The sequence below is a fragment of the Larimichthys crocea genome, chromosome X (genome assembly GCF_000972845.2).
Source record: "Larimichthys crocea isolate SSNF chromosome X, L_crocea_2.0, whole genome shotgun sequence".
In the NCBI taxonomy this organism is placed as follows: Eukaryota; Metazoa; Chordata; class Actinopteri; family Sciaenidae; genus Larimichthys; species Larimichthys crocea.
In genome coordinates this window covers 8,237,964-8,262,415 of record NC_040020.1, presented here as the reverse complement: position 1 = coordinate 8,262,415, position 24,452 = coordinate 8,237,964, and the positions used below count along the sequence as shown (strand labels likewise).

The following is a 24,452-nucleotide window of genomic DNA, read 5'->3' as shown; positions in this document are numbered from 1 at the left end:
AACCAGAGTGAAAAACTGTTTTAATATCACAACAGCAGCAAAATAAATGTGGAATTCAACTGGACATCCTGACAAACTCGACATGTTTCCAACATCGGTGGATCAAACGCAGCACAAACTGCTGGAAATGAACAGAGCAGGCACGAGTCACGGCAGTGAACATTTCTCTCCTGAAAAACGCTGCTGGAACGTCTGAAGAGAACCGACCGGTCTGTTTCCTGAAGGCATCGAACGCTGCAGTCTCCTGAGGAACGCCCGCTCCGAACACACGGGCCTCGATCGGAGCTGCTCGGACCTCTTTTCTTCTTACAAGTGTCCGGTCTGAAGCAGAGTGTATTTGGTGGTGAACCTCTCCACGCTCTCCCCCTCCAGAAACTTCATGGCTCTCCAGTGGATCTTGCCGCAGTTCTCTGGCTGCCCGAGAGGTCCGAGCTCCTCCTGGATGTACTGCAGCCACAGATCTGCAGAGGAAACCGCTGAAATGAGCTCGACAAGGACACTTGTTGAACCTCTGACCGTCTCTGTCCATGAATGTATTCTCAACAGATATCTGAATGAGATCTGCTTGCATAACTCTTTATATAACTAGTCCTTGATACTTGAATAACAGGAATAAATATTTTTTAACTAGCACCGCTTTTCTTTCAGCCTCTTGTTGTTCCTTTAAAGGTTTTTTGCTCACCGTCATCTGAGGTGCCGAACTCCTGCAGGGCCCTCTCGTAGCAGTCTCTCAGTTTGTTCATCTTTGGAGTCTCCTGCAAGGACAAACTTCATTGTCAGAGCTCGGGACTGTCTCGGTTTTATCAGGAATAACAAATAATATCACAGTCCATCGTCTGTCCCTGAAGTCCTAAAGGTGTCAGATTAAAGTCGCTGCTGTACGTACTTGTTCCTTCTCGATTTGAATCATCGTGGTAAAAAAAGCCTTCGTCAACGGGCGGTTTTCCTGTAAACTAGAGAAGAGACGCTTCATCACGACACACACTTCATCCCATTTTCATTCAGACTGTGTGATCCGTCATTTACAGTGCAGAGACGTCGTGAGCAGACAGAGCTCTTTATGTTTTTTACCTTGTAAAGGTCTTCCTCGCTTTCTTGTAGCCTCCGGTGGAGTACGACCAATCAAGGTAGCTCTCTTTCATCTCCGTGGAGACGGCCGTCACCGCAGACAGCAGACCTCTCTGAGAGAAACAAAACAAAGAAGCAGAAACTGTCTGCGAGGCGTCCTCAACACGACACGACGGCCGTCTCATTTCAAAGTTGAAGCTCAGTTCATCTCATAACTTATCTCATCGATAACTTCATTCAGCTTTTCCAGACGAGACAAACATTTGATTCCAGTTCAGACTAACGTGCTGTGTCATTACGAACCTTGAAGACGGCTTCTGTCTCCTCAGGACTCTGGTTGGCCGCGCTCCACTGGACCTGCAGCTGCCACAGCGGTAGACTCTCCTGTCGAGACGGGAAACGTTCAGCCATTAGTTGGTTTCTAACGAGCATCTTGCTTCACGTCCAGTGGTGGAATGTAACTTAGTACATTTACTCAACTACTACTACTACTGCTGCTGCTCAGGTGTCTCTGTGCTGTCAGCAGTTCCACTAAAGGTCGACTTCATCCGCTAAACTTCTCAGACCTTTAAATAACAGTTAAAGTATCAGCAGTAAAAGTGCTCGCTCTGAAAGCAGGACCTTTACTTCAATGTTCTGTTTCAAATGTAATCTTTGTACTTTGACTGTAGTAAAAATTAAGTGAGTACTTCTTCCACCTGCTGTCAGTCATCCAACATCTCCTTCAGTCTTTGAGCGAACACACACGAGCATGCTGAGCTGAAATCACACACACCGTGTGTTTAGAGAGAATGTGGAGACATTTCTTTTACTGGACGAACCAGATGAAACCCTCAGAGTAATATACTATAATATACTACACTATACTATACTATACTATATCCTTCCACTTAAAGAGAGAGAAAAGCCTGGTCAGCAGCCGAGCGGTAATCCTCCTCACGCAGCTACAGTCTCGTGAAACGACAATAACCGGCTGTTGTTCTCACGACTGCGAAGGCCCGAGTCCAAAACGAGCGTGTTCGCAGTCAGACGGCGTTATATTGTGATGTACTGTACGACAACGTGAAGCATCAGAGCGACACAGAACTTTGTTTTCATTTATTTAAGAGCTTCTCGATGAAGAAAAACCCTCAAAGGTCTGAACGTTGGAGGAGATTTGTCAGGATTAGCTCATTCTCCATCCAAAGCTCAGAAATCTGCAGAGTGTCGGGTTAATCCTGCTCGTTTATCTTTCATGTTACATTAAGATAATGAGCAATAATGACACAGATTATGTAATAATAATAATGATCATTTTCATGTTGTGTTCATCTTTGCTCACATATAGAAGCAGGAAGGCCGTCTGAAGAAAGAATGTAGTGGAAGAGAGACTAATTGGGCCAAAGGAGATTGTGTGTGTGTGTGTGTGTGTGTGTGTGTGTGTGTGTGTGTGTGTGTGTGTGTGTGTGTGTGTGTGTGTGTGTTCCCCAAGGATTACAACTGTACCAGTGCAGTAGGAGCACAACTGATTTGGTGTCAGTGTAAGCAGAGAAAATAAACAAACTCGACAAATTATGTAGAGACAAACAGAGTGTGTGTGTGTGTGTGTGTGTGTGTGTGTGTGTGTCTCTACCTTGGGATTAACGTGTGTGAGAGCGTCCCGGAAAAGCTCGCTCATGTCTCCGCTCCCCAGCTGCATCAGCGTCTGCAGACTCAGGCTCCACGCCGACACCGATTGGCTGTAGCGCTGCGTGGCTGCCATGGCAACGCTTGCCGCCGCCTCGCCGTCTCCGGACGAGAGCAAGATCTGCAACTGTAACATCCGAAACAACGTCACATCAGTACAGACAGGTAACGCGCTCACCTTTAGATTTGACCACGTTCGCTCTTACGTCGTTTGTTTACTCAACCGAGTTTGGTGACGAGCGATTTTGGCATCCGGAGGGTGTCAGAGACGGAGTCCTGTGTTATTTCATGGACTTCTTTCCTCTTAATTAGACGGTAAACAACAGAGAGCAACAGGAAACGTGGGCAGCAGGGGTTGGCGTGTAAATGGTCGCAGCTGGTGGCCGCCCACCATGAGCCAGCTCTGCATCTTAAAAGTCTCCATGAAGTCCAAACGGATCTTTACATCTGTCCTCTGTCCTCACAAAGTGTCTTCAGTGTGTTCAGGTGTACGGCGTGTACTAATTTTAACATCCAATCAAACGCTTTCTCTCTTCTGAGTGCTACCTGTTTGACCCGGTCTGTGAGTGACTGATTTTATATTCACCGGGTCTTTAAAGGAGGATTTTTCCTTTTCACTGTGTTCGCTCGTGGTGGGACTTTAAAGACAGTCAGACCTGCTCTGTGGACACAGTCATCAGATAACCTCTGTTCTGATTTGATGAGGCTGACGAGCGTTCACACACTCGCCTGGCTCTGTTCAGTAAAGCAGCTTTGTGTAAACACACGTTTGAGTCATTATTTGGATGAAAGGAGAGTGAACCGTCGAGGCTTTAAAAGGCAGTTACACGTTTAATGAAGTCGTTATCTCACCCAGTTCTTATAATAATCCTCCTTGAGCTGGGAGGAGTCGTGGGCGCGCTGCAGCACTCCCAGCAGCCTCTCCTGCCTCTGCGACAACACCAAGAACAGAAAAGCGTGTCAGGATTTACCCGCCACACACATCCGCCTCCAAAACACACATTTCTTTCTGTGTTTAGCTTCAATGTGGAACAAAGAATTCATTCACAGATTCATGTCCTACCTTGTCCTTCAGCTCCTGGACGTTGGTCTTCCTCTTCAGCCTTTCCAAACAGAAGGCCACGTAGCAAGTCCACATGGGCTCTGAGCACAAAGCACGCAACGCCACATCTTAGAAATCTGATCGGGTTTTTGCATGCATGTGCAAATGTGCAAAATAAAGTAATTCTTTTATTTCAGAGCATGTGTGGAAAGAAAGGTGTCGCTGCAAAGTGATTAAACCTCTTTCTACAGCTTCTAACCCTCGTCTGTTCTCGTACCGGAGTTCAGGCTCTTCACTCCCTCCTCGTAGACCTGGCAGCAGCGCTCCTCTCTGCGGCTGATGTCGGAGGCCCGGCCTTTGGCCGTCTGCAGCTCCTCCCCTGCCCCCGGAGCCTCCAGCTCCCTCCTCGCCATGAAGTCCCACGTCAGGCTGTCTCCGGTGTAGTTAGCCTGTAAGCTGAGGAGAGGAGAGGAGGTACAGTCACAATCAGCGATGTCCGAGTTCAAGAACGCAGAGTGAAAAACAATCGTGGGGTCTTCATCTTTACTCTTGCAGGACGAGGTCCTGGAGCTCCTGGGTGAAGTCAAAGATGGCTGCGATGTTCAGGAGTGAGATGACAAACTCGGCTTCTGTTGGACCAAAAACATCAGAGATACCAGACGTTGGGTTCGGTTAGGAGCCCGTTATGTAGCAGCTGGTACCACAGATGATACCGTCTGTGTCTTTGCTGCAGAATTTGAAATCAGTTCTTTAAAAGCCGACCTTTGATTTTCCCCGTAGCATCTCTGTACACGACCTCGGCCAGTTTACCGCTCAGGATCTCTGCAGAGAACTCGTACTCGCCCTGTGAAGGAGTGAAGAGCAGGAGATCAGGCTGTGTGTGTGTGTGTGTGTGTGTGTGTGTGTGTGTGTGTGTCTGTGTGTGTGCGTGTGTGTGTGAGTGATACTCACCAGGTCTATCTCTGCTTTCTCCAGCTCTTCCTTCTGCTTCCTCAGTTTCTCACAATGCAGCAGCTCCATACGGAAATACTACCACAGAGAATATTGTAGAAGTCACGATGAACGAGTGAATTTCATTCACGCAAACCAAAGTTTCATATAAATATATATCATATTCTATCACATGTTTGTTCTCTCACCTCCTGGTAGACCTTCTTGTTGTTCGGGTGGAAGCGCAGCGCCCTCAGGAACAAGTGTCGGGCGCTCTCAGAGGAGCTTCTGTCCTCCAGCTCACTCTTGGCCGCCATGATCCACAGAGCTACAGACGGGAAGCACACACACTTTATTCATTTGGATCCACAGGTGACATCATCATTTCATTTGGTCCAATCACAGACGGTTCTGTGTACCTGGCTTGTCGGGGTGGATGGCGAGCATGGCTGAGAACACCTTGCTGATCTGATTTTTGGTGGCCTGATGAGTGGAAGCGACAGAAGCGTGAGAGGAGACAGAGTGTGTGTGTGTGTGTGTGTGTGTGTGTGTGTGTGTGTGTGTGTGTTACGTACCCATTTCTTACAGAAAGCGACATGTGAGAGCCACAGCTGCACGTCGTCCTGTGGAAACACACGTGATGTTTAATCAGTGCGATCATGTAACGCACACACTGCATAAACACTCCGTGCACGGTACCTTCCACTTGTTGGTGGCTCTTCTGAAGACGCTGTTTATTCTGTGGATGACGGGGAACTCGATCTCCTCGCGCTTGAACTGATAAGCGATGTGCTGCGAGAGTCAAAGACACGATGAGCAGACCGTCTCATCTGCATGTATGTTAACGAGTACAGAGAGCGACACTCACCGCTCTCCTCTTCTTGATCAGCTCCAACACGTTGATCTCGTACTGTAATCAAACAGTTCAAAGGTCAGGGTTCGAACCCGCGGTGTGTGTTTCTGTTTCTGTGTCTGTGTTTCTGTGTCTGTGTGTGTGTGTCTGTGTTTCTGTGTCTGTGTGTGTTTCTGTGTCTGTGTGTGTTTCTGTGTCTGTGTGTGTGTTTCTGTGTCTGTGTGTGTGTTTCTGTGTCTGTGTGTGTGTTTCTGTGTCTGTGTCTGTGTGTGTTTCTGTTAACGTGTCTGTGTGTGTTTCTGTGTCTGTGTGTGTGTTTCTGTGTCAGTGTCTTTGTGTGTTTCTGTTAACGTGTCTGTGTGTGTCTGTGTGTGTTTCTGTTAACGCGTGTGTGTTTCTGTTAACGTGTCTGTGTGTGTTTCTGTTAACGTGTCTGTGTGTGTCTGTGTGTGTTTCTGTTGACGTGTCTGTGTGTGTGTTTGTGTGTGTTTCTGTTAACGTGTGTGTGTGTGTGTTTGTGTTTGTGTTTCTGTGTCTGTGTGTGTGTGTGTTTCTGTTAACGTGTGTGTGTGTGTGTTTCTGTGTGTGTGTGTGTGTGTGTGTGTGTGTGTGTGTGTGTGTGTGTGTCTGTGTGTGTTTCTGTGTCTGTGTGTGTTTCTGTGTCTGTGTGTGTTTCTGTGTCTGTGTGTGTTTCTGTGTGTGTGTGTGTGTTTCTGTGTCTGTGTGTGTTTCTGTGTCTGTGTGTGTCTGTGTGTGTCTCTGTTAACGTGTGTGTGTGTTTCTGTGTGTGTGTGTGTGTGTTTCTGTTAACGTGTGTGTGTGTGTGTTTCTACCTGAACGTAGGCGATGAAGTCCTCTTTGTTGACGATCAGTCTGTGCAGTTTGTATTCCAGAGACGTCACTCTCTTGATTATTGATCTGAAAAGATAAAAATCATCACGTCAGAGTTTGTAGCCGACCTCCACCTACCTGTCTGTCCACCTGTCTGTCCACCTGTCTGTCCACCTGTCTGTCTGTCTGTCTGTTGGACACCAACATCTGGACGCCCTGTCCTTTCCAGGTGTTCTTACCTGACTTCCTTCTTGGTGAACAGTCCCTCTCTCTCTCCAGGTGTTCTTACCCGACTTCCTTCTTGGTGAACAGTCTCTCTCTCTCTCCAGGTGTTCTTACCTGACTTCCTTCTTGGTGAACAGTCTCTCTCTCTCCAGGTGTTCTTACCTGACTTCCTTCTTGGTGAACAGTCCCACTCTCTCTCCAGGTGTTCTTACCTGACTTCCTTCTTGGTGAACAGTCCCTCTCTCTCTCTCCAGGTGTTCTTACCTGACTTCCTTCTTGGTGAACAGTCCCACTCTCTCCAGCTGCTCGAGCTCCGGGATCCTCTCCTCGATCCGCTGCTGCACGATCTCCGCCATGCCGCCGCCGTGACGTCACGCGTCCAGGTGTTTCTCAGGTGTGTTTTTGGTGGTGATATTAAAGTTATCCAGGTGACTTCAGGTGCACGCGCCGTCAGACTGAGACCGGCTCTCTGCCCGCACACATGTGTGCAAGTTATGATGCGCACGCTCTTCCGGTTCCGTCTGCTAATAGTTCCGTCTGGAAACACGACGCAGAGAAAACGCTCGTGACTGATTTAAAATGAAATAAACTTAAAAAACTTATTTTGTTATTTTAAAGTGTTTTAAACTGTCACATTCAGCATTTCACAAGTTTAACAATTCTTTACCCTGAAGAAAGAAATAGACAGAAACCGAAGAAAAGAAAAGTTTAGTTTTTTTATTAAAAACGACATAACTGTAAATTCCCGCCACTGAAATAAAGATTAGTGAAAATAAATAATAATAAAATACTAAAATAAAATATATTAATTATGAAAACATCAAGGTGTGTTTTTTGTATAAAATATAAATGTGATGCAGTAAATATCATATAATGTGGTAATATTATTTAAAAACAATTTGTATATATATATAAAGGCATATAAGCTTAGTTATAAGCAAAACTAAACTGCTATGATAGAGCAGCTGTGACTTGTATTACCAACTATATATAAAGTACAACATAACTTTAATTCTTATTGTTGGTTTGTTTTCATTGTTTACACTTTAGAATTGATGCTGCTGGTTTCTTTTAGATTTATTCAAAATCATTTTTATTTTTCTGATTTCTGTGGATCTTGTGCCGCGGCCTCAAACGTCACACTTCTAGTTCTGCGTACCACAATCACAGACACAGATTATTTTTGATTGAAGTTGATTATTATTTAAAGTCTCTTAAGTTAATTACTACGAATAAAAAAAGAGATCTATAATGAATATTCATGCAGATATTTTCAACCAATAACCTGTCACAACAGTTAGAACTAGAACTTTATTCATATGTAAGATTACAAGTTTTCTGTTTTCATGCTTTTCCCTTTTGATCCTTATTATACTACCAGGTAACTGTGCTGGTGCTGTGTTACTATTGTACAATGTGAACTAGTATGACTGAATTCTTTATTTCACAGACACGGATCCAAAGGGGTTGCAGTGGTACCACCTGAAACTTCAGTATGATTCTTACTACTTTTTAGTTTTTTACTGTTTGCACATTAATATGGAGGCTGCTCCTTTGTATTTTTATTAATTTAAGTAAGTTAACTTATTATTATTTTTACTGTTTTGGATCAGTGGGAAGAGTTTTTCTGTTACAAGTTTATGAAAAACATCTTTCAGGAAAATACTGCATCTGTTACATTTATTAATGCACTCGAGCTTGTTTTATGCTTTTTACCCTATAGGTCTTAATTTTTCTTCTTGTTTCATTGTTGTAGTTTTATGCTTTTTACGTTTCTTCTAATCTCTCGTTTTTCATGCTCTTTTACCTTAAGAACTGTTAGTTTGTGTCTATTTCTGTTTTTACTCTGCTCTGTGAACTTTGGGCTACAGCTCTGTATGAAAGGTGCTATATGAATAAATAAAGATGAAGTTGTTTTCCTCTTAAAATGTAACAGCCTGTTCATCATCTGAAAACAGCTTGTGTCTGTGTGTTGCAGTTTTATGTTTTAGTTTTTGTTTATACCATGGTTACTACTCTTTAATAATATAATTATTTGTATCATGGTCACTTTCTTTGCAATATTTCTGACACTATGGTCACTTTACATTACAATACTCTTTTTATACATCATGCCACTTTTATCCTCAGTACTTGTCTGTTTTGAAGGTTGATTGTTTTTCGTGTTTATTGTAGGTTATAGATATTTCTGTCTGTTTATTGTGTTTTTTTCTAATTCTGTAGTGTAGCTTCACTTTCCTCTGCTGCTGTAACAAGTACATTTCCCCGTGGTGGGATGAATAAATAATCTAATCTAATCTAATCTAATCTTCTGCTCTGTGAAGCGGTTTGGGCTACAGTTCTGTATAAATAAATAAAGTCTTAAAATGCCACAGATCATCTGAAATCAGCGCGTGTCGTTTGTTTTATTCTGAAATAATTTACTTTAATGCAGTCAGAGGGATGGTGTTCTGGGCATGCGCAGTGGCGCGTGTCTTCTCCTCCGCAGCGCGAGCGTCACCGGGCTCGTGCTGATGCGCTCGCGCTGATAAAAACTCGATTTCCCGCAAAAATCCGAGAAAGCGAGAGCGGGTTGTATGTCATCTCCGGAGCCCGGCGGCCAATCAGGGCGCCGCATTCTCTCAGCGCGTCTCCTATTGGCTGACCGCTGACTACCACTCTGTTGTTCAGTACAAATTGAAGGAAACCGAACCGACAATAAATTAGCAGGCAGAGAATCATTAATCTGATTTAAATAATTAAACACTCGGAACCTTCCTCCCGACGTTAACCCGCGCGTGTGGCGGCTGGATGCGCGCGAGGACGGAGGAGCGGGGAGCTCACGCGCACGGCAGTTTGTTTTCCAGTGAGCCATGCTAGCAGCGCTAGCCGCCTAGCCGCGTCCCGTCGCCTCCTCTTCACCTCCTCCATGGGCTCCTGCTGCTGAGGCTGCCGGGCTCGGTGCTGGAGGCAGCGAGGCGGACTGATTGATGCCATCGGCCAGGGTGGGTAGTCTTTATTCACCCCGAACCCCCGAAACGTGTCGAGTTTTTTAGGGTTTTCAGCTGCGGCTAGCGCGTTAGCATGGAGCGAGCTAACTAGCTCGACTTGCTAACGCGAGTATCTGCCCCCCCTAAGCTAAGCTAAGCTAAGCTAACATGGTGTGTGTGTGTGTGTGTGTGTGTGTGTGTGTGTGTGTCTGCCAGAACTCAGGTCATATTATGAGTGGGGCGAGTTGTAAAGCTAACGGCGCCGTGTACCCCGCCTCATCAGCGATGATGAACTCTGTGAAGAAGCCGAAGATGGAGCAGATCCAGGCCGACCATGAGCTCTTCCTACAGGCCTTTGAAAGTGAGATCCCCCCCCTCCTCCTCCTCCTACACACACACACACACACACACGCACACACAGATCCTCACTTCGTACTGCGGCGTGTCTGTGTTGGGAACGTTTTAAAAACAAACTTCGCTGTGACTGAGTTTGTTCTCATTGTCTTTGCCTCTCAGGCCTCCACAGGTGAACTCCTGTTTTCTCAGATTTAGTCTCATGATTCAGGCTTTTATCAAACCAACAAAAAAAAAACACTTTGATTCAGTTTTGGAGGCTGTTTTTGTCTCATGAGCCACCAAATCAAATCAGATTTTATTTGTACAGCACAAAGTCACAAAGTCCATTTTCCTCTGAGGGAGTGACACCCTCTGTCCTTAGACCCTCGGTTCCAGTGAGGAAAAACTAAATGACAAAAGACCTTCAACAAATACGTTTCTTGGAGTTGGTACATCAAATGAAATGAAATCAAATTTTATTTGTATGGCCCAAAGTGTGTGTTCAGGAGCCTCTGATGATGTGATATTTACTGATGCTTGGCCATGCAGAATTAGAGACACTCTTAAAGTTCATCAGAGTCAGACTCATGCTGGTGGACAGACTTTAAACCCCGCAGACTGTCTAAAACCTGGACGTAGCCTCCGTGACCGCAGACTGTCTAAAACCTGGACGTAGTCTCTGAGACCGCAGACTGTCTAAAACCTGGACGTAGTCTCCGTGACGTCCCCGCAGACTGTCTAAAACCTGGACGTAGTCTCCGAGACTTCCCCGTAGACTGTCTAAAACCTGGACGTAGTCTCCGTGACGTCCCCGCAGACTGTCTAAAACCTGGACGTAGTCTCCGAGACTTCCCCGTAGACTGTCTAAAACCTGGACGTAGTCTCCGTGACGTCCCTGCAGACTGTCTAAAACCTGGACGTAGTCTCTGTGACGTCCCCGTAGACTGTCTAAAACCTGGACGTAGTCTCCGTGACGTCCCCGCAGACTGTCTAAAACCTGGACGTAGTCTCTGTCACAAAGTCCATTTTCCTCTGAGGCTTTACAATCTGTACAGGGAGTGACACCCTCTGTCCTTAGACCCTCGGTTCCAGTGAGGAAAAACTTGCCCACAAAAACCTTGAACAGGGAAAAAATGTGGAAGAAACCTCAGGAAGAGCCACAGAGGAGGGATCCCTCTCCCAGGACGGACAGACGTGCAATAGATGTCACGTGTACAGGACAAATCAACACAAACATATTGTACAATTACAATGACTGATAAAATGACAACAGTAGCAGATATGGCAGCAATAATGACAGTAGTAATATGTGCAGTGGACGTCATGCAGGACCACAGCAGCAGCCACGATCCACGAGAACCCGAGAGAGATGTGGCTCCATCTTGAACCACCACCTGTTTACACCGCCTTCTTTTTGCCATGTGTTAGCAATAAAAACTGATTCATATCTCAGATGCTGACACAGTGAAAATAAAATGATGGAGGAGACTTTTATGGGCGTAAAGTAGGACGACGACTGCACCCTGTGAAACTCTGTATTCTAGATTTGAGTGGTAACTCTCCAAACACTGAGTACACATCATGACACCTCTTTCTGTTTCCAGAACCAACTCAGATTTACAGATTTCTCCGCACAAGGAACTTGATTGCAGTAAGTGAAGTATACATGTGTTTTCTTTGAGTTATTGAAAGTCCCTTTCAAATCAGGGATTTTAATTATTTCTTCTTTTTTTTAGCCCATATTTTTGCACAGGACGCTCACCTTCATGTCTCACAGAAACGGTAGAACAAACGCCAGAAGGTACGAAACATGTTTTCAGTTCCTTTTTTGATGCATGTGAAGGTGCCTGATGTGTTCATGTGCTGTGTCACGGTATCATAACCAGCGTGACTCTGTATCCGTCCTCTCAGGAAAGTATTCAAAGTGGACGATATGTTGCAGACAGTGGAGAAGATGAAGGGAGAGCAGGATTCTCCGAGGTAACGCAGCGGAGTTGATGTTGTTGAGACGGTTTCTGAGCGTTCAGCAGTGATTTCACGTGTGCATCTCTCTGTTTTTCAGTTTGTCTTCACATCTACAGTTAACCTTCACTGGGTTCTTCCATAAGGATGGTGAGCAGATTTTACTCTTTGCTGAGTGCTTGGTGTGTTTGTTCACTCTCAAATGCACAGAGTAAAGATTTTTACACTTGTACAAACGCCTGACTGCCATCAGATATAAGCAGCAGTCACAGAGTGTGTTACCGTGCACGTTAGCGTTCTCTTTAACTGCATGTCGTTCTCTGATGCTGTGACATGAGAACACCTTATCCAGGGTTCTGATCATTCTGTACTGGAACACGATAGCGGGGATGGTGAGAAGTGGAGCTCAGCTCACAGATGATCAGAAACCTGGACACGGTTAGCTGTGTGAATAACCAGGCTGCCAGTGCGCACGCAAACAAACTTGTTATAACTCCTGTGTTGTCATGGCAGCAGCCTAGTATGTATGTAATATGTAGAGAGGACACATGATGAAGGATACACTGAAGCTAGGGGTGAATACAGAAGATGGTTTATATACCAAGAGGGATGGCTATGGTTGACGCTGAACTCTTGTCGTTGTTGTCGTACAGAAAAGCCATCTCAGAATTCAGAAAATGAACAAAACTCCGTGTCCTTAGAGGTGCTACTTGTCAAAGTCTGCCATAAAAAACGCAAGGTAAGATCAAATCTCTCACCTCTAGCAAAAGATCGTCCGTCGCGATCGAGTTTAGTTGAATTGAGTTTGACTCTTTCGTCTTTTCAGGATGTCAGCTGCCCGATTAAGCAAGTGCCTACAGGTAAAAAGCAGGTGCCTTTGAATCCAGACAGTAACCAAACCAAGCCCGGCTCCTACCCTTCCCTACTGGTCTCCAGCAACGAGTTTGAGCCCAGCAACAGCCACATGGTCAAGTCCTATTCGCTCCTGTTCAGGGTGTCACGCACAGGGAGGAGGGATACTAACGGTCTGGTCAACGGAGAGGCCAACGAAAACATCGGTAGGAAATCCACATCGAAGCCTTTTGTGTTGTGTTTGTATCTAGATTAAAAATTACAGTGCCTTTTGTTGAGATCAGAATAGGAGGACAGAAATATGCCACCGCAAGTTTGAGCACCTACCGGACTCCGTCATTTTAAAATAGTTCCCAGTGAATCAAAGCACGTTAAATAAAGTCCTGACCTTTGTGTCGTAGATAGTTTAAGTTGTCATCACTAACCAGAAACAGAAAGATACATCGTTACATTTGTCTGATATTATTTTAGTGGGTCTCCACCCAGTTTCTTCTGTAACTCTAAAAGCGTGTTATGAGGGAGATCCTAGTTCATCATCACCATCAGTAAACAGAGGGACTGACCCGGCTCTCACTGTGCAGACGAGGCTGTTTTCACTGAAGAGTCTGCAAACCTTTCCACATTGGAAACTTATGAGAAAACATCTTTGAATTAGATTATCTATCTACGGTGATGAAATTTCGAGCAACCCACATCGTACGAACAAACAGTTTGTTGGGCTCACTGCTGAAACTGTTTCAGACCGCAGGCCATGGGCTTAAAGATAAGATTGGATGTTTCTGGTTGGACATGAAAAGTCATTGTTTTATTTGTTTTTTTTGTACAAAGATGTAACAGATACTCCGAGTAGAAAGAAGAGAAGTTCATCTCACAGAGAGGAGGGAGAGACCACAGAGACCTATGTTGCACAGATGACTGTCTTTGATAAGAACAGGTGAGTTTTTCATCGTTGGAGTTGTGAAATCCTTTTCTGGCTCCACCTTTTTTAAACTCACCGTCTTCCCTCGTGTCTGCAGGAGGTTGCAGCTGCTGGATGGGGAGTACGAAGTGTCCATGCAAGGGATGGAGGACAGCCCCGTCAGCAAGAAGCGAGCTACGTGGGAAACCATTCTCGATGGAAAGGTGGGACGGCGTTCATACACGCGCCATGCGAGTGTGTGTGCGTAACCGCGGCGCCGTTCATGCCACTGACTGTCACTCTGTGTCCCACAGAGACTGCCACCGTTTGAGACGTTTTCTCAGGGACCCACATTGCAGTTCATGCTGCGTTGGACAGGCGATGCTAGCGGGAAGTCCACCGCCCCCGTGGCCAAACCCCTCGCTACCCGCAACTCGGACAGCTCTGGCCCCATGGAGACCAGGACCAGCAACCACCGAGCTGCCCTCATGAGTAAGTACAAACCCACCACAGGGTAGCTGTGACGTCAGTTTTTACAGAATCTCTTTATTCCAGCTTCATTTAATTCTGTGACACTTCAGAGCAGGAGGCAGACTCCGTCCATACATGAAGGATGTGAGGGGACAAACGCTTCACAGCTCACCTTCTGCTTCATTTAACATCCTGTACATGTGTTTATGACAGACGTCACAGAAGGAAGTGGAGAATATTTCATGCCAGCTTCTCTGAGCAGAGCTGAATGGGCCGTGGTTTTTGGATTCTTCACCCACGATGCTGGTGGTGGTGGTGATGGTGTGGGCTGGGCTATTTGTAACTGAATCTGGCAAAAGGCAGTCTGAGTCATGGCTGTTGAGTCCCTTTCAGACACTCCATGAATGTGAATGTACGAGCAACTGAACACGTCACTCTGAGTAAGCCCTCAGCCGCGTTTGTGTAGAAGTCACAAAGTTTCGTGTGTGTGTGTGTGTTACATGAGTCATTAGCAAACAGGTTGTCCTTTTTTAAACTCTGTTTAGGCTGAAAGGTGAAACAGGCACCAGATTGTGTGTTTTATAAATGTCTTCATTCATTATAAGAAAGTGTGTTACCACTAAATCCCACGGGCACGGCTGCACCAGAGCTCATGGCCTCAGTTCTAGGCAACGAATGAATCCACCAGAAGCGCTGTAGACTCGACTAGTCGACCGCTACCGAAGTCAGACACAGAATCACCCTGTGCAGACTGTCAATCATTCAGCTACATGGTAGAAACATAAACAAAAGGAAAAATGACCAAAAGTTAATAAAGTCTGACAGGAAGAACTCTCCTGAACCGCCCCGAGTGGGACCGCAGAGCCGTGCCCGGTGGTATTTAGGGGTTAGGGTGTTTACAGGGTTCACGCCTCCCTGCAGCATCCACGATGATTATTTATGAAGCCACACAGCGACATAAATGAGTTTTTGTTCATCTCTTGTGTACCAAATGTTGCACGAATATCGCTGCTCTCGTTCTGTGATGGTTTCCATAACAGAGACTCATGTTTGCATGCTGAGTGTTTGTATGTCGTCTTCAGAAACTTTGTATTTCTGCCGTCTTGGCCGAGGCATCCTTAAAGTGTTTAGTTAATCTCAGCGGGTGTAATCTGGTTATTAAACGAAGGGTTAATAACAACGTTAAATAAAATGATGGGTAGAGTGAGCGATGTTACATATTCCTTGTCTGAAAGGGGCTTTAGTAACAGTCATGTGCTGTCATTTCAGATCTTGCTTTTCTGAGGGGAAACTATCCAGTTTCTACATTTTTCTCAAAGACATGTTGATTTTTCTGATTTGGTGATTCTCAAGAAATAACCTCTCCGTCTGTTCCCGTCAGCAGTGAAAGAGTCAGTCAGCACAGACATTCAGACGAGGAAAGAGCAGGTCCCATGTGAGCCGCGGCAGAAGCTCCGTATATTTTATCAGGTACACCACGCAACAGTAAGAAAATCCAACTGGGCCTGGGATCACACTGATTTCCACTGATGTACCTCTGATGATCCGCAGTACTGTTAGAAACACCCATTTTCATCTGCGGTAAGTCCACCATCTGTTTCACCTTGTAACTAAAGCACTGTGTCCTTGTTCAGTTCTTGTACAACAATAACACACGGCAGCAAACCGAGGCGAGAGATGATCTTCACTGTCCCTGGTGTACGCTGAACTGCAGCAAACTCTACAGCCTGCTCAAACACCTCAAACTCTCCCATTCCCGCTTCATCTTCAACTATGTGGTGAGGAACAAACGTGTTAGTCTGCGCAGACGTCTGAGCATCGTGTTTGGAAAGAAGTGTGACCTTGACAGTTGTTGTTGTTTCTTGTTTTATCTGCAGCCTCACCCCAAAGGAGCAAGGATAGACGTGTCCATCAATGAGTGCTATGACGGCTCGTACGTCGGAAACCCTCAGGACATCCACAGCCAGCCCGGCTTCGCTTTCAGCCGCAACGGCCCCGTCAAGAGGACCGCCGTGACCCACATACTGGTCTGCAGGTAAAACCTGTGACCTCTGTTCAGAAACAGAGTTCACATTTAAAGTGATTAACTCGTTTTAAACGAGCACTTTTAATTTGGCCCTGTCTGGTTTAGTGATGAATGGCTAAATCAATTAATTAACTTTAATGAACTGTTCATGAGCAATGAGCTGAACGAGAACAGTTTGAGCACTCGGCGAGAAGGTGACCTGAAACAGATCAGTCCAAGTTTCTCCTGAATGACGCATCAAGAAATCCACACGACCACCACTGTGAAATGAAATGACTGATCGACACGCAAGCTTTCTTCATGAGGGCTAAGAGGAAGTTACATAAAATCCAGATGTTTAAGGTGCAAACAAAGCGTGAGGTACGATGCTGTTAAAGAAACAAATGGAACAAAAACAGGAAACCAAAAGAAGAGAGAAACCTCACGATATCATCTAATAACAAAACACATCCAAACTGTAATCTAGAGTTTCTAAAGTCCAGTGACTCACACTTAACTTATTGCACGACTGTAAATATTCTTCCAATTCCACAATCGATCAAGAAGCGGGGAAATGACCTCAATGATTGCTCCTGCAGCTTTCTCATCAATCGAGTATTTGCCAACAGAGTCAGAGCCCGTCATTCAGAAGATGATTTTTAAATGTCTCTATCACAGCTGTAGTCGTAACTACATGATCAAACATCGGGAGTCTAATCAAGTTTGCAATAAATTAATTAGCGACAGCTGATATGATGATCTGTGAGGTGCATCTGTAGTGATTTGATCTTTGCTGATGCCACAAACTCATGAAACATTACTTGGATTAATTTTAGTTAAGTTACTGTATTCATTAAATAAAGTATCAATATATGTAATATCTAACAGGAGAGTAAAGATTTGAAGTTGTGTGTTTGTAAGATTTGTTTCCCTGTCGCTTCCTCCAGGCCCAAGAGGACCAAGCCAAGTCTGTCGGAGTTCCTGGAGACTGAGGATGGAGAGTTGGAGCAGCAGAGGACTTACGTCAGCGGACACAACCGCCTGTACTTCCACAGCGACAGCTGCATGCCTCTGCGGCCGCAGGAGATGGAGCTGGACAGCGAGGACGAGAGAGATCCAGAGTGGCTCCGAGAGAAGACGGCCACGGTGAGAAGAAGCCGTCGCTCGCTCTGTCCTTTCGTGTCGAGCTTCAGCGTTCAATCACAACGTCACGTGACTTACCGAGACGCTGTTAGAGGTCCAGAGCGTCATGTATCTGAATGTTAGAGTTTAAGTTTCGTAGTGCAGTGAACCTGTATCTGTATCATGACTGGAAATCTGCTCGGTAATCATCGTTTCATCTTAAAACCTCCTCATTGACATCGCACAGCGTTGCGTGTATACAGCCGTTTGAAACCCTGTGACGTGACAGAGACCTGCTCGGGGGAGTTTCAGGGTCTCTGAAAGGTTTAAAAGTGGTCGACTGTTTCTGAGACCTGAACCATCAGGATGAAGCTTTGGATTCTGGTGTTGGATCACCATGGCAACCAAAAGCAAAAGGCATTTTCTTTTTTTGGGTCAACGCCGCTCCCCATGAATAACTTAAAGGCACAAAACTGTTGCCACCACAGAACAGAACTGCTTCAGCTTCCTCTACTGTTGATCTCACTGTGTTTGTATTGCATCAATGTATAATTTAAGATTTGTTTATTTGCAGCAACTGGATGAGTTCACAGACGTCAACGAGGGAGAGAAGGAAGTGATGAAGCTGTGGAACCTGCACGTCATGAAGCACGGGTACGTTGAACGTGACTCGACCCTGAAGTCCGTATTTGCTCGTTTGGCTCCTTCTCCCAGCGCTGATCTCCTGTTCTCTACTTTGCAGTTTCATAGCGGACAACCAGATGAATCAGGCCATCATGCTTTTCGCCGAGAACCGCGGCGCTCACATCATCCGCCGCAACCTCTGCCGCAACTTCCTCCTGCATCTAGTCAGCATGCACGACTTCAATCTGGTGAGCACGGCCACCATCGACCGCGCCATGGCCCGCCTGCGACAGATCCAAGAGGAGCTGCCGGACGTGGAGGAGGAGCAGCAGGACCAGACTCTGGTATCAGCGGGAGCCTGCAACGGCATCGCCGTCGCCTCCACCGGGGGCAAACAGGGCAAGAGGACAAAAAGCGCACTAACGGACTGATGATGGATGGATAGAACAATGATTGTCGTCTGTTTTTGTTTTGATTATTTTTCTTCTTCAATGAACATTACCGACCCTTTGGTGCTTAGATAGGTGGGCGAGCAGGTCACCGGAGGATCTGACCTGGAGCAGACCAGTATACAAGGTAAAAACAAGTTTTTGGAACTTGAGAATTGAACCAAATATGAACAATATAAAAGTGAAATCACACACATCTTCACAAACCAGGAATCTGAAGACTGGATGATGCAAGTTGAACCTACTTAATATGCATTTTGTAGGCGCCGCTGACGTATCGGTGTTTGGGAGTTTAGTGTGAACAGTCTTCTGACGTGGCTCGACGGTCTTTGGTTTGTCCTTGTTGTAGACAACTGTATCAAGACTACAGTTAAAACTGTACTGGTAACATTGTCACTTGATTATTTGTACACACACAATAACCTTGTTGAGAACTTATCCTTTTAGCTGATTATTTTAGCACTTGGTGTTTGTATTTAGAGAGCTTACCTTGAAATTGTCTTTTTTGTTTTGTTTTTTTATTCATGCTGCGCCAAATGTTAAATGCAGCTTTTCCACTGTCACCAGTGGAGAAACTTTAGTGGGTTTGATTTCACTGTTGTGAATGACATTTAATTTGAAGGGTCAGACAGTTAAGAGAACATTACAGGAAAACATCTACACTCGGAGTCCATGTCTAAAGTATAACGCGGGGAGGGCGATAGGTATTCAACGTCAATTATTTTTGTTCATTAAACATATTTTCAATCCAGATTTTCACGTGACATCGAGACCAGACTTTGATATTAACTTAATGAAACTTTACAGATAGAGAAATCGTAACGTGCAGATCCATAAAACACTAAACCTGCTGATTCCAGGTTGATTAGAATAAACGATGTTCCTTTAAGCGTCACTGTTATCCATAACTAGTGAAAGGAACGTAACGCAATCATTGACCAAACAAAGAGTAGGCCAAGAGCCGAGGAGGACTCGAAGAACTTTAGAAAGTCCTGGAAGCCGTAGGTGCAGTCCATGCATGATCAGCAACTGGAGATTATTAGAACAAAAATCTGGCAACAATACGACGTGCCGTGTTCAGAAGATACGTGGCTTTGGAGATGGAAGCATCAGTACGCCCCACTGTTGGGAAGACGGCGCTAAAATCACTAAACACTTGTATCTATTAAAACATCAACCAACCACACACAAGATCTCCAGAGTAGACAGAGACCCAAAGACCGCTCAAAGAACCTTTTGAGTTTAGAGTTTGAAGCATCAACAATCCGCAGACTTGAGCCCAGAACAACATTAACGGAAAGATGAAGGGCGCTTTCACACCAGAGCCATTTGATCCGCTTTAAACGGGCCAGAGTTTTCTTCCTCGGATAGTCCGGTTCATTTGGGCAGGTGCGGTCCAAACAAGCCAATTCTGGCCTGCCAGAAAACGTGGTACATGAACCCGGTTCGCTTACAGTGGGAAAGCAAACGAACCAAAGCTCAGAAAGACGGTGCTCGTTTTTTGGGCAGTACCGCCCCCACACGAGCAGGACGTCGTCCAGGCGGTTTGGTGTGAAAGCGACAGATTCACCTGTGTGGAAGAACCACCTGAATACTTGTTCAGAGATGAAGTGCGTTCAAGTATTACATAAGTTTTACGTTAGAAAATACTCTGAATGTTACGACTTCTTTTATCTGTGTGGTTTTATTGAGTTAACACCAAAGTCTGGTCTGAGTTCCACGTGAACGGCTGCGTTGGAAACACGTTTTCATTGACGTGTTGAACTCTCGTGTTAGTACCCACATTGGATTGTGGGTTTTGCTGGTCGGCTGCCATGACAACAGTGTTCATACTGTAAACGCCGAGGATCCTGGACAAGAGAATAAAAATCTCACACACTCCCACTCTTTCATCACCCCGAAGCCTTTTCGGCCTGCATTGATCACAGCTCAAGGAAAGCCAGGGAACTCAACTTTCTGAAGATTTACCGAGACAACCAGCAGCGCATCACCTCGTGTACGGCGTAAGAGCGCATCGCATTTGAGATGTATAAAAGTCAGTCGTCTTCTGACGATACTGGGACTTGTAGTTTTTTCACTTTGAGGTTTGAACATGTTACAATGTGAAACATGTTTGTTTGTTTTTTTAAACGTGGGGTCTGAGTATCAGTAGCTGACTGACAGAAATGTGTATACATGTAATCACATCATATGTTTAGCTGTGCCCCGTTCTGAAACCAATAACTCACAGATGACAACGTGCTTCTTTATCGGATGGTTGGTTATTCAGGTCCAAGTCCGTTTGTCTGTCCTGTTAGGTCCAGTTTATGCCAAAGGGGAATCTTTTCATCGGTCTCTTTTAGTTCTGTATTTTTGTTTTTAGTGTCTTTTCTTTTGTTTCATTCCATGACGAGTTTTTAAAGCCGCAGCAGCAGGAATCGTGTTTTGTAGCGTGCACATGAATTGGAGGTCATTCATATTTTCATCAGACTTCCCTTGTGGACAACCAAATTAACAATATTTCATCATCATGGAGGGTTTCTGCAGTCATCCGAACAAAGGGAGACGACGTCTTCAGCGTCACTGTCAAAACACCCTGTTAAAAATTGTGAACTGTACACTCTGGCTAAGGGGATTTTTATATTTAAAGAAATAAAATACATTTGACCTTATCGATGTGTGCCAGAGTTATTTTACATTATTTTATTTTTCGTGCAGCTGTTTCTCAATGATTAATTCAAGACCAGTAAAACCTTAATTTGAAATTCACGTACTTGTTCTGGAGCTTTCGACCGCGTCAGCCTGTCGTACGATCGAGTAGAGGTCGTTTCATCAGCTGCTGTTTTCATGTTTGATGTTTCACAGTTAATTTCTTTTTTAAAAATTCAGGAATCTTAATTTTGCTGTCATATCAGGTCTAGTCCTAATGAGACCTGTTCACATAACACATCATCCTAAATGGATTACAGTTTTTTAGTTTCTTCTGAAAGAAGTCTTTGCAGACTCTCCTACAGGGAATAAATACTCCGTACATTTCTGTCTCTTAGTTTTTCTCAGTCGTGCATCTTCTTTTATTCCTGGTTCATCAGTCGAGCGCTTCAGCTTCGCACAGTCTCCGTTTTTTCTGTCAGCAGCTCAACGCTCCGTCTGTCTTATCACTGCCCACAAAACATTGATATAATTATAATATATAAATCAGGCCAAAACTGTTGAGTCAGAAGTGAATTGTGATGGAGCCAGCCTCAAGTGGACGTTTGAGGAACTGCAGTTTTTGACACAGGCTAAATCAAGATAACGCAGCAACCTGGAAAATGAAACCTGAGGAAGTGTTAAAAACTGCAGTTCCTCTAACGTCCACTTGAGGCTGGCTCCAGAAGTGAGTCAGTCTCCATAAGTCCCCATGTCCAAATGTCCAACTTCACAGCAGAAATAAACATGTTTACAGCCTGGTACAAAAACAGTTTTAGTCTCTGTAGCTAATTTCCCCGTTCATGACAACTGTACTGAGGGTGAATTTATATACAACTCACCTGTTCAGATTACCGTAATTTTCAGACTATAAGCCGCTACTTTTTTCACACGCTTTGAACCGTGCAGCCTATACAACGGTGCGGCTAATTTATAGATTTTTACTGGCCAACGGGGAGCGCTCTCTAGCAGTAAATGCAAAAGTAAGACAGACATGTGGGGAAAGATATTAGACACTAGTTCTGATTTTGATTTTGCGCATCGTGCACACAGCCTCATCGTGGAAAACACACAAAGAAATGCAGATGATGCAGCTTTTAAGTTAAAGACAATCCATCTGGCCGTCAAAGAAGGAAATAAAGCTACTGCACGTAATCTTGGCATCCCGTGTCGATGGCGTGTTGGAAGTTTGAAAAAAATGAAAACTAAAAAACCGTGTACCGTCTTTCTGTGTAAGTATCTCATGTTACAACATGAAAACCTGCGACGTATATTCAAGTGTGTACGGAAGCCCTAAAAGGCCATACATACATAAATTTTATTCCATCTGTTTTCCCGTGATAACGAGATAATTTCCTCCAGTTTGTACACTTGATCTCAGGACTGGAGTGAGGATTAGCCAAAGTGTATCAACCTTTATCAGAAATTATGGATCAAACAGATTTTACAGTGGAGTAAATATTGCACATAATGCCTTTTTTCAATTCAAAATAATGAACTTTGAGGATGAATTGCTCCAAAATGATTCCGTAAATATGCTTGATACTGAGTGAGTGAACAGTCAGGATGGTCCTGAGATCAAGTGTATCAACCTTTGTCAGAAATTATGGATCAAACTGATTTTACAGTGGTAACAGGCTTAAAGTTATGCAGGATTAAGAGCGTGGACGCTTTGACTGACAGGTGGGTGTGGTCACAGGTGTTTTGTTTGACCCGGCTCCATCATCGCCTCAGCTCCACCATGATCCACGACTTTAATTTTTACCTGAAAGGTGGATTTGATTTGATTTGATTTGATTTGATTTAATTTTGATTTAATTTAATTTAATTTAATTTAATTTAATTTAATTTGATTTGATTTGATTTGATTTGATTTCCAAAATGGCCGCAGCTGGAGAAACTAATTTTGAGCTTCAAAAACCTGCGCATGCGCAGTGCGTGAACAACAGTAGGAGGTGCCACTCTGCACTTTATTCAGGAGCAGTTGTAGTTTCAGCACTTCCGCTCACTCTGTGTGAAATACACGATCTTTGACACCCGCCCTCCTCGCGCTCGTTTTTAAAACGTCACAGCAGACCGGATGTTGTTGTTAACGTGTTCACGAGCTCGCTGTTTTTTTATTTTTAATGTTTTTATACGATGCCGAACAAACTCAAACTGAAGAAGAAGAAGTGTGAAGATGCTTCGTGTCTGATCGGAGATCAGCCGAGAAACACCGAGCTCAGCCCGGAGCTCGTCCCCGCTGCAGGTTTCTCTGACACTAAAGACGTTAAACTTGCTCCGGTTTTCTTACGTGCAGCTCAGCACGGTGAGAGGAAGCTGCGGAGACCGGTGCTCCGTCCGCAGCAGCAGCCGGCAGAGAGGTGCGGAGGACGGTCACCAGCCTCAGCTCTGCACGGCTGCCTGGAAGAAATCCAGACCACATCCAACCCCGAGTTTCCTGTCCGAGCTGTGCTCAACACTCTGCAGGAGAAAGCCAGTCTGCAGGAGGGTCCATCCTCAGGTGACACTGAGCTCTGACTGATTCCATTCATGCATCACTTCTTTATCTCAGACTGTGAAATAGATTGTGGGGTTCCCCAGGGTTCAATGCTCGGTCCTCCTCTGTTTACATGCCCACACCTGGAAACAGAAAAGTTAGGGCCCCCGACTGACAGGGGCCCCAAAAATATTGTTGACATCTGTGCAGCTAAGTTAAAAAATGTTCATTGTTTTAAGAGGGTGATGTTGATTTATTATGATTGAAAATTTAATTCTTTTTTTTTTAAATCGTTCATTCAAGTTAAGAGAATTTTCCATTTTGAAATTTTACAATAAAAATACATTGATACTGTAAAAAAAAAAAAGGGCCTTTAGCACATCTTAAATCTTCATCAAACAGTGAACTGCACTGCAGACTGTATGTAGACTGTATGCAGACTGTATGCAGACTGTATGCAGACTGTATGTAGACTGTATGCAGACTGTGTGCTGACTGTGTGCTGACTGTATGCTGACTGTATGCAGACTGTATGCAGACTGTATGCAGACTGTATGCAGACTGTATGCATGTACAAATCAGCAGCAGTAAATATTGTGCTAGTCCTAGTATTGAACTACAAGATGCAAAACTGCTGCAGGCCTTTGATTAGAGTTCTGTAAAGCTTCTGATGGGATAGTTCGGTCCTAGAGATGCGGTGGGCGGCCCAATTTGATTTATTTGTCATGGGGCCCAAAGTTCCTGGCAGCGCCCCTGCATGGAAACGTCGCAGAAGATCCAGCACGGACTGTTCATACAGCACTACAACACGTCATTCACACATTCATACACTGATGCATTTAAAGGTACAATATCTAAGAGTGGACCAAAACATCCTGCAGTGAATGTCTTTCCACAGGCCAATACATTTCAAAATAAGAGCATACTGACTAAAGTAATTTATCAAGAAGCTTGTGTTTCAGTACAGCGGGTTCAGTATCTTCAACAGACTGGAGGAGTTTATC

The 24,452-nt window shown here is 44.7% G+C and overlaps 3 protein-coding genes across 7 annotated transcripts in view; 2 read left to right on the top strand and 1 right to left on the bottom strand.

Annotated features, from left to right (window-relative positions):
• Nucleotides 1–3: 3 nt before the first annotated feature.
• Nucleotides 4–7,128, bottom strand: utp6 (UTP6 small subunit processome component). Its single transcript, XM_027282983.1, has 19 exons — nucleotides 6,879–7,128; nucleotides 6,392–6,476; nucleotides 5,574–5,615; nucleotides 5,405–5,497; nucleotides 5,281–5,328; nucleotides 5,125–5,188; nucleotides 4,915–5,033; nucleotides 4,727–4,804; nucleotides 4,538–4,619; nucleotides 4,323–4,404; nucleotides 4,053–4,231; nucleotides 3,797–3,876; nucleotides 3,586–3,663; nucleotides 2,681–2,860; nucleotides 1,372–1,452; nucleotides 1,072–1,181; nucleotides 887–953; nucleotides 683–755; nucleotides 4–461 (listed from the first exon to the last, which is right to left on the bottom strand). Exons 1-19 carry the CDS (start codon nucleotides 6,968–6,970, stop codon nucleotides 307–309), a joined length of 1,788 nt encoding a protein of 595 aa, XP_027138784.1. The 5' UTR covers nucleotides 6,971–7,128; the 3' UTR covers nucleotides 4–306.
• A 1,984-nt stretch (nucleotides 7,129–9,112) lies between these two features.
• suz12b (SUZ12 polycomb repressive complex 2 subunit b) lies at nucleotides 9,113–20,953 on the top strand. 2 transcript variants are annotated; one of them, XM_010744471.3, is made up of 17 exons: nucleotides 9,113–9,598; nucleotides 9,800–9,944; nucleotides 11,524–11,570; nucleotides 11,656–11,720; nucleotides 11,831–11,899; nucleotides 11,982–12,031; nucleotides 12,535–12,620; nucleotides 12,708–12,939; nucleotides 13,562–13,667; nucleotides 13,750–13,855; nucleotides 13,946–14,123; nucleotides 15,487–15,572; nucleotides 15,737–15,880; nucleotides 15,980–16,137; nucleotides 17,055–17,253; nucleotides 17,804–17,883; nucleotides 17,972–20,953. In XM_010744471.3, exons 1-17 carry the CDS (start codon nucleotides 9,584–9,586, stop codon nucleotides 18,282–18,284), a joined length of 2,079 nt encoding a protein of 692 aa, XP_010742773.1. In that variant the 5' UTR covers nucleotides 9,113–9,583; the 3' UTR covers nucleotides 18,285–20,953. The 2 variants fall into 2 exon arrangements, with proteins under 2 accessions (XP_010742773.1, XP_019124778.1); XM_019269233.2 differs by having other exon boundaries at nucleotides 15,484–15,572.
• Nucleotides 20,954–22,948: 1,995 nt separating this feature from the next.
• The window catches only part of atad5b (ATPase family AAA domain containing 5b), a 20,644-nt gene continuing 19,140 nt past the window's right edge, over nucleotides 22,949–24,452 (top strand). For 2 of the 4 annotated variants that reach the window (XM_027283559.1, XM_027283560.1), the window contains exon 1: nucleotides 22,949–23,472. In XM_027283559.1, coding sequence (XP_027139360.1) covers nucleotides 23,109–23,472 — 364 coding nt within the window. In that variant the 5' untranslated portion in view covers nucleotides 22,949–23,108. The remainder of the gene's footprint in view (nucleotides 23,473–24,452) is intronic. The other 2 variants (XM_027283561.1, XM_027283562.1) reach the window with 1 other exon arrangement.